Source organism: Microtus ochrogaster, unplaced genomic scaffold (assembly GCF_000317375.1).
Source record: "Microtus ochrogaster isolate Prairie Vole_2 unplaced genomic scaffold, MicOch1.0 UNK41, whole genome shotgun sequence".
Taxonomy (NCBI): domain Eukaryota; kingdom Metazoa; phylum Chordata; class Mammalia; order Rodentia; family Cricetidae; genus Microtus; species Microtus ochrogaster.
This window is the reverse complement of record NW_004949139.1, coordinates 2,390,513-2,399,836: the sequence shown is the minus strand read 5'-3', so window position 1 is coordinate 2,399,836 and position 9,324 is coordinate 2,390,513. Positions and strand designations below refer to the sequence as shown.

General features: G+C 41.9%; 1 protein-coding gene across 1 annotated transcript in view; it reads right to left on the bottom strand.

Annotated features, from left to right (window-relative positions):
• The window catches only part of Rrm1 (ribonucleotide reductase catalytic subunit M1), a 35,829-nt gene that overhangs the window by 10,465 nt on the left and 16,040 nt on the right, over positions 1–9,324 (bottom strand). The window contains exons 10-17 of the mRNA XM_005368824.3: positions 8,563–8,724; positions 8,335–8,414; positions 6,869–7,070; positions 6,205–6,354; positions 5,783–6,004; positions 4,633–4,709; positions 2,494–2,629; positions 677–772 (exon numbers count right to left, since the gene is read on the bottom strand). Coding sequence (XP_005368881.1) covers positions 677–772; positions 2,494–2,629; positions 4,633–4,709; positions 5,783–6,004; positions 6,205–6,354; positions 6,869–7,070; positions 8,335–8,414; positions 8,563–8,724 — 1,125 coding nt within the window. The remainder of the gene's footprint in view (positions 1–676; positions 773–2,493; positions 2,630–4,632; positions 4,710–5,782; positions 6,005–6,204; positions 6,355–6,868; positions 7,071–8,334; positions 8,415–8,562; positions 8,725–9,324) is intronic.

The window sequence follows — 9,324 nt, the reverse complement described above, 5'->3', positions numbered from 1 at the left end:
GGAGGGAGGGAGGGAGGGAGGGAGGGAGAGAAAGTAAGAGTTAAGCTAATATACAGCAGAAACACAAGTAATCAGGGCTTTTAAGACACACAAACCAAGGAAGCAGTAAGATAAACTACTTTAAAGAAGTCCAAACGCTACAGATTGCACTTAGAGACCAAGTGATTTTCTTAGGCCTACGACTGACTGAATTGAAATACACACCTGGCAGGTACTACAGTTTCTGCCATGAAAATCTGAGAGTTGGAGGGGGTATTGCCAAGCTGGTGTGCTTAGCCAAGGCGCCCATCTACACAAATGCAATCACTTTATTGTTAAGCACTACCTGAGTACCTTTCTAGCCTGCTGGTCTCAGTCCCCCATATTTTTAAAGTTTAACTCCAATTTCAGGATTTTAAAAAATCTGTAGGACAAATTCCAACTACCTGACATGCTTATTTACTTGGCAATAAATACAACCCAAGCTTCAAGATTTTAAAAGCTCCCCGATTGTGCAGAAAAATCAGGAACTAATGTTTTATTGGAGAAACACTATGTAAAGATGTGTATAAAACTAGCATAACAATGCAGAAATGCAGACACATTAAAACAGTCTGTGTGGACTGTACTGCCTGGGAGAAGGGAGACAGCACCGCAACGTGCAGCTTAGAAAGCACACGTCATTTCAAGCCTGTACCTGGATGGAACCATTGCATGCAATAATCTGGTTTTTCATCTCTTCGTTCCATAAGCCCCGTTCAGTAAGATCTTTCAGTAAGTGAGGATTCACAATCTGATGAAAAAAACAAAAGACGTGAAGAAATAAAATAACATTGGCAGGGCCTAGAAAGGATCCCAGGCTTAGCTGGAGCTCAAAGTAAGACAGCTGAATTACTTATTAGGTTATTAGGTCCCCTAATAAACTCCACTGTTTTTTGGTTTCTTGTTTTTTGGTTTTTTTTTTTTTCAAACAAAACCGAGAGGATCATTGCACCACACAAAGCTACCTCCCTTCTAGGTCTTGACATCTATCATTAAAGAAACAATATATTGTAGTAATCATTCTACAATTTATACACACATGTACGTACCACACACATAAACATCAGATCATCAAAGTATTTGTCTTGGATTTTTGTAAACTAAAATTTTTTGAAAGTTTTGATTGTATGTGTACATACACACATTAAGGCCAGACAAATGAAATCCCCTAAATCTGGAATAACAGGTGGTTGCAAGCCATCCAGTGTGGGTGCTGAGCACCAAGCTTGGGTCCTCTGCAAGAACAGCACATGTCCTTAGACCCTAACGGCACCTGCAGGTATGCATGCACATAATTAACAAATCTTAAGTGGCTCAGCCTGTAAGGCATGTACCACCAAACCTGACAACCTGAGTTTCTCCCTGGAACTCATATGAAGGACAGACCCAGGAGCTGTCCTCTGTCCATGTGCAATTTGGCCCGCCCCTTCCCCAAAAATGTTTTTAAAAGCTTAAGAAAAACTATAGCATTTGCAAAGAAGAAAAGAAATAACATTGTCTAAGCCAAGAAAGTTTATATAAACTGATTCTTCTTTGGTGATCACACAGTAAAAACTTCAGCAAAATAACTAGAAATGTAATGTTCCTATATAAACAAAACTTATTTCAAGACCTCTAGAAACCCATTTTTTTTAAATTAGTAGTTTTCAACCTTGCAGCACAAAGAATTACCTGGGAATTTACAAAACAACACTGATCTGACCAACAGAAATTGTCATTGGTAACCGTGTCTGAGAACCATGCATTCCGACCTCTTTGCTTAAGACTATGTCTCAAGAAGCTCAAACTACACACGGAACTGGTTATTTGTCACCAAAGATGACCTTGAACTTCTGATTCTCTGTCTCCACCTCCAAGTGCTAGAATTAAAAGCATAACCACCATTCTTGACGTGAGAACTACTCTAAAATGGCAAGAGTAAAAAGTGGGATGGGATGGGGGAGGGTGTTATGTAGCCTAGGCTAACCTAAAGCTAGAGTGCCCCCTACCTCAGTTTCCCAAGTGCTGGGATTATAAACACAGCCACCATACCTGAGTAATGACATTTCTGTGGGCACCTTTAATATCCCAACTAAAGCATGAGAGGTAGCATATATGGAACATGCGGGGAGTGCTCATACCTATAATTCAAGTACTCAGGAGACAGAGGTAGGAGGCTCACTGCCAGCCTGATTTACATAGTGAGACTTCTCAAGAAACAGAAACAAAAAAGTAGGCATTTGTCTACTCTGACTCAGCCACGCATGGTGGTGTGCACCTGCAATCCCAGCAGCTGAGAAGTGGAGAAAGAAGGAGCTGCTCGAGGTCATCCTCAGCTACGGGGTAGCTCGAGGCCAGCTAGGGCAGCTCAAGGCCAGCTAGGGCAGCTACGCTCATACTGTAGTTCTGGTCACTGGCTGTTTAAGATGAGGAGTAAGTTTTTACTCTCAGCTTTCAGAAGAGCTCCTATAAACCTGGGTGTAAAGGTCTCACCTGAAATTCTCCTGACAAGACCCTGCGCGTGTAGATGTTACTGGTGTAAGGCTCAATGGATTCATTATTCCCCAGAATCTGAGCAGTTGAAGCAGTAGGCATTGGGGCAATAAGTAAACTGTTTCTTATACCATACCTTAAAAGAAAAAGATTATTAGAGGTTAGTGCTAAAGACAACATCTGCCAAGGCAGCTACTCTCCAACACTGCAGCAGACAGAGGCTGAGCATACCACCAGAGGTATGCAACTCACAAACTGACTTCAAACTACAGGAGGAGTACCGGTCACAGCAGGAGGCACTGTTCCACAACAGACCCAGAACCAGTGTAACTGCTAGCAAGCCTTATGAAGTCCTCACTTACCCCACTTGTTCTGGGCACTCGGGTTACAAACAGTACTCAATGTACTATTTTGCCCAGGTAACCTGAACTCAGTCATGAGTCCATCCGGATCCTGATGGCACAGTCATTCAATCCCACTCATCTTTACCATGTGCCTTAATGATCAGGGCCCCTTCCCACCATGCCGGGAAAGTGGTCAGGACTAGTCATGTCTCACACAACTCTCCGCTATCCTGTGTGAAGGGAGAAATTATACTCAGAGGAAACTAAATGTCCCCTACTACCAATTACTAGTTTCTAAAAAAAATTAATTTTTTCACTTTTTAGCACAGAGAATATTTAAAGAACACACTATTTAACATTCTTAGAAATCTTCATAGGATACCAACTCCAAGGCCTACAAAATGGCTCAGTGGATAAAGGCATCTGCCACCAACCCTGATTACCTGAGTTCAACATACAGAACGCACATAGTAAGAAAGAACCAACTCCTTCAGGCTGTCCTCTGACCTCTATGCATGAACATACATGTATGCGCACACACACACACACACACACACAATAAATAAACATTAAAAAATGTATAGACCAACCTCCATAGCATTTTCCTGCCCAGGTGGGCAACAAACATAAATGTCAAAACAAATACTTGTTCTTCAAGCATTAACAGTGACTCCCACCATTACACATACTGTCTGCACTGCCTGTATTACCTATGTTCCTCTAATACAGATAGCCTGTCCTTCCTACATTCTACCTGTTGATCCATATGGTGTGCAGCACTGAGCAAGTCCTAAGGGGGTCTGTACAATGACATTTGCAATCTCACTGTCACCTTCTAGACGTAAGGCATGAAGCAGACCACCTGTTTTCTCATGTCTCTACCTCCTCACCTGTAAATCCCAGTATCATGCTCATAGACAGGAGATCGCTATGGTCATACTTGCTAGATCCCAACTATAGAATCATCTGTAATTGCTGAAAACACTTAGAAGATCTTCTTTCACTAGAAGATCTCCAAACCAACTTCAGAATCTCTCAAGTTCTAATTACATTTATATAATCAAACTGTATGTGTTTGGAAGAGGTCTAGAAAAACACATTAACAATAAATAAGGCTTATCTCTGGGGAAAGGAATAAACCAGGTTTCTGTTTGTTTTGTGGCGCAAGCAGCTGACAGAGTATAATGAACAGTTTTATTACTGTATTTAGGATAGGGCGTGGTGGTCTGTATGTTTGCAGTCAGTCTGAAATGTGGAGTGAATTTCTACTAAATATACAAACAAAAACCAAAACAAAACAAAAAAATCTCCAAACTATTTATAAGCCCAGTGAATTAAAAAAGTATAAATAAAAAAAATTTTTTTTTTTTAAAGTAGACCTATTTGGGCCAGGTAGTGGTGGCACACACCTTTAATCCCAACACTGGAGGCAGAGGCAGGTGGATCTCTGTGAGTTTAAGGTCAGCCTGGTCTACTAAGTGAGTTCTAGGACAGCCTAGGCTACATAGGGACACCATGTCTTGAAAAAACTAAAAGTTATAACAAAACAAGAAATTAGGTAGCATAGGTGTAGAGCTCCTCAAACAACATCAACTCCTACTGAGAAGCTTACTGTGTGAAAGGCTTTCACTGTGCCAAGCAACTCAGAGGACTATTTTCTCGTATTTCCTCCTAAAGCCATTTCTGTGAGATAGGTCACAGCCCTGATTCAAAGTTGTAACAGCATATATACTCCTGAAGAGCCAGAAAGCCCCAGCCTCCTGACTTTCATGCTACTTCATACATCTTTACTTACTTTGCAATCTTCTCCTTGAGAAGCTTCCAGTCCCACAGGTCTGTAGGAGTAACATCCCACATATCATACTGAAGAATCTAAGAAACAGCCCATGTTTATGACGTTACTCTAAGGCAATTTAAAACAATGACCAACTTTTTTTTAAAAAAAAGGGTAACTACCATATCCCCAGATTAAGAAATATAAGCTCCTTGGCTGAGTGGTGGTGGCTGGTGACACACACCATTAATCCCAGCACTCAGCAGGCAGAGACAGGAAGAGTGAGTTCGAGGCCAGCCTGGTCTACAAAATAAGTTCCAGGACAGTCAGGACTATAGAAAAACCCTGTCTCGAAAAAACTAAAAAGGACTATCAGCTCCAGTGAGTCTCCTGGACAAAGTTCCATGAAGCATTATTGATCAGAAGCAGCCTGGGACCTTGTCTCACCACATTCCTGCAGATCTGCAAACCAGGAAATCTTAACATTCATGAGATAGTTTGAGATACATTCCTAGCCAGATGGTGGGGGCACGGACCTTTAATCCCAACATTCGGGAGGCAGAGACAGGCAAATTTCTGTAAGTTCGAGGCCAGCCTGATCTACAGAGCGAGTTACAGGACAGGCATCAATAACTACAGAGAAACCCAATCTTGAAAAACCAAAGGGGGGAAAAAAAGATACATTTCTTTTATAAAACATTCTCTCTCTCTTTTTCCTTGATCTGCATACTTGGCTAAGAATATCAAATTTCAAATAACTATACACTAGACTTTCTGAGTATCAGAATAAATGTAAAAACTGCAAAGACATACTACTGATGACAAGGGCAGCATGGAAAACAGAATTTTAAGATGGCTCCCCAGATTCTAGTCCCCAGGGTCACAAGTCATGGATAATCAATGTCTTCTACTTGAGTGTGGACAGGACCTGGGAAACATCATAAATGTCCCACTGTCTCTTGCAGAACAGTGATTGCTGGATTTAGGGTCCACCTGAACACATCCAGGCCTCAATAATCCAAAACAACCCCATCTCGAGGTCCTAAACTAAATCTGTAAAAGCCATTCTGCAAACAAACGCACTCTCCCAGGCTCCATCCTCTGAGGAGGGGCCATTATTCCGCCCATTAGTGTACTCACAGGCAAAGGGAAATCTCAACTGTATACTTACTCCTTTGCTGACTGGAGAGCCCTCATACGTTTCATAGGGTCCACATTCCTTGGCTAGGTCACAGCTGGCTTCCAAAGCTCCATAATAAATAGTTTCAAAGATTTGTTTATTCAATAACTGGGCTTCTGGGCTTTCAAAGGGGTACCTCATCAGGATGAAAGCATCTGCTAGACCTTGTACCCCAATTCCAATGGGCCGATGGCGTTTATTTGATAACTGTGCCTTTGTGTGAAAAGATTTGGGGAAAAAAGAAAACATCACTGAACACAAAAGGTACATGTGATACACGTGACCTCCTCCTTCCATTCTCTCACACCATTCCAAGGACATCCATCTAAATTAAATTAGAACTTGCAGACCAAGACAACTGTCCTCCATCTTGGATTCAGTAACTACCAATAAGCAGGGACATGTAACCATACCTCTGGGATAGGGTAGTAGTTTATATCAATTATCTTATTCAAATTTCGGACAATGACTTTAGTGACTTCAGCCAGTTTCTCAAAGTCATATGTGTGTTCTGGAGTGACATACATATTTAGAGCCAGAGAAGCCAAGTTACAAACAGCAACCTGCAATATAAAGATTCAGAATCACATACTTTTTAGTTTTTTCTCTTTGTATCAGTGAGATCATTACAGCCTTCAGAACTATCAGATGTGAACACAGACAACCACCCCCGACACCAGTGCTGAGAACCAAACTCAAGGAATTTATCAGTCTTTGCTGGGTAACCTCTTTACAACTAAGCTAAACCCCCACCCCTAAAACTGGGGTCTCCTCATCACTTCTCAGTGTATTTCTGACCTACCACCGTCAGCTACACAGGGAGCTGACTGGTCAGAATGCTGGAATGTTCTTAACTCTTTGATGTATGCTGTTCCCCATTCTCCCAGGTGGCTAAATTCTTATTTTTAAAATACAGCTTAGTTTAGTTTCTGGGTTTTGTTTTGTTTTTCTTTTTCTTTTTTTTCAGTGCTGGGGAACAAAATTTCCTTCAACCACTTCAAGTGAATCCAAGCGAGGGAGTCACAGTTAGTAACTACCTCTAAGATTCCCTCAGGATGCGGCAGCGTCTCTGCCTACCTCATCTTTGCTGGTATACTCTACTATTTCTGTACATAGGTTGCTGCATTTTATGGTGCCCAGGTTCTGCTGGTTGCTCTTCCGATTACAGGAATCTTTGTAGAGCATGTATGGGGTGCCCGTCTCTGTCTGAGACTCAATGATGGCGTACCAAAGCTGCTGAGCTTTCACAACTTTGCGGACACGACCCTGCTTCTCGTAACTGAAAGACAGATAGAATTATTCCAACATTCATACCCTGGGAAGAATACATGAAAATATAAAGTTATGTAGATTCTCAAAGCTTTACTGAAGAGGACAAAGGGAGTGATATTCATCTTTCTTAAAAGGCTGCTTCTATTTATTTCTTTATGTGTGCCTGTGTAGGTGTGTGTGAGGGAGCATGCCTATGCGCACATGCAAGTCAGAGCTGGACAAACGGGTATTTTCAGGATGCCTGGCTTGTTACCTGGGGGCTGAGATCCAAAGCAGGGAGGGCCTTAAGACTGCATGAGCTGAGACCACCAGAAAACCAGCAGCTTTAGATTCCTTCAAATGACCCCACCAAATCAATAGCACTTATCAAAATAAAAGGGAACAAGAGCCATTATCAAAGCCATGGCACTGCTTTCACTGCCTCATGCCAGCTGCTCAGTCTGCCTGTTGTTCAGTCTGACTGCCTGTTGTTCAGTCTGACTGCCTGATGTTCAGTCTGACTGCCTGATGTTCAGTCTGTCCACCTGTTATTCAGTCTGACAGCCAGCTGTTCAGTCTGACTGCCTGCTGTTTTTCTCAAACTGTAGCAAAGCTGTCATTCAGCTTCAAAGAAATAAAAAACCAAAATTCACTACTGTGCTAATTTTAATGAATTGTCAACATGTGTGTCCTAGTTACTTGTATTTTATATTATCAAAAGTACTATACTGGGCCAGGGAGATGGCTCAGTAAGGAAGGGCACTTGCTGACAAATCTGAGACCCTGAGTTTGACCCTGGGGACCATCCAGTGGAAGGAGAGAAGCAACACCTGCAAAATGTACTCTGACCTCCACATATGCACTGTGGCACACTTGGGGTCCCAATCCCAAAATAATTATATAAATGTAATTTTTTAAAAAGTACTATGCTATAAAATAGCTCACCTAGTCTTTAATCTCAGTTTTTATAAGGATCAATTAAAAAAATTACCAAGCACCCAAATTTTAAGATAATAATTTTGGTGAAAAAGTCAAGAAACATCAAACAAAAACCAAATTAATAATTATACTCTCTTCTAGACTCTTTCAAAGATTTCTAGAAATGAACTAATGATTAAATATTTTTCTCTTTATCCAAAGGCAGGGCTCAAACTTGGTGCCTCACAACAGGGTAGGCAAATGCTCTTAAGAGTCTCAGTGTTAGCCCACCATAAACACATTTTGATATCTGGATACCCTGAGAAAGAGAAACCATGGCTCAAACAATAATAACATTAATATTTTTCTCATACCTTTCATATAACTTCTCAAACTCCTCTCCCCAAACCTCATCCAGACCAGGACACTCATTTGGACACATCAATGACCAGTCCTACAGAGAAGTAATACCAGCTATGAGAAATGTCATACAACCAGCCCAGCCCATTACAAACACTCCAAGAAGCGGGCTTTCATGGAAATTGGGTATAAAAGTAATAATTTGGGGGCCCAAAACTGCGCACAGGTGGCAGCCCTCTCACCTGGTTAGTCTCCACTCGCTTCATGAAGAGATCCGGAATCCAAAGTGCAAAGAAGAGATCCCGGGCTCGCTGCTCTTCCTTCCCTGTGTTCTTCTTCAAGTCAAGGAACTCAAAGATGTCTAAATGCCAAGGCTCCAGGTAAATAGCAAATGCCCCAGGACGCTAAAGGTAAGAAAGTTAGCATTCTTATCTGAACCAAAATAAAACAAAGAAGCTTCAGATTTTGCAAAGAACTTTTATGTCTCCTTTCATCTTTATTATGATCAGTGAAATAAGTAAAAGTACCCTCAAAAGTAAATATTAATATTTTTCTTAAAATTTTAGGAGTAGAACTGAACTGACATAGAGAAAGCTTAGGGGTTGGAAAGATGACTGCCTCAGTAGTTAAGATCATTTGTTGCTTTCAGAGGACCAGAGTTCAGTTCCCAGCACCCACATTAGGTAGCTCACAAGTGCCCATTCCACTTCCAGGAGATCTGACACCCTCTTCTGGCTGCCACAGGCATCTGCATGCAGGCGTGGACACACACAGCTAAAAGAGAACATCTGGAACAAGAGTGATTTGTTCCAAGTGGCTGTGAAGCGCAGGCAGGGCAGAGCACTTCACACCAGTGAAGCACAGGCTCTCCTCACTGCAGCGCAGAGCACTTCATACCAGTGAAGCACAGGCTCTCCTCACTGCATGCAGAGCACTTCACACCACTGCAGTGCAGAGCACTTCACACCAGTGAAGCGCAGGCTCTCCTCACTGCAGCACAGAGC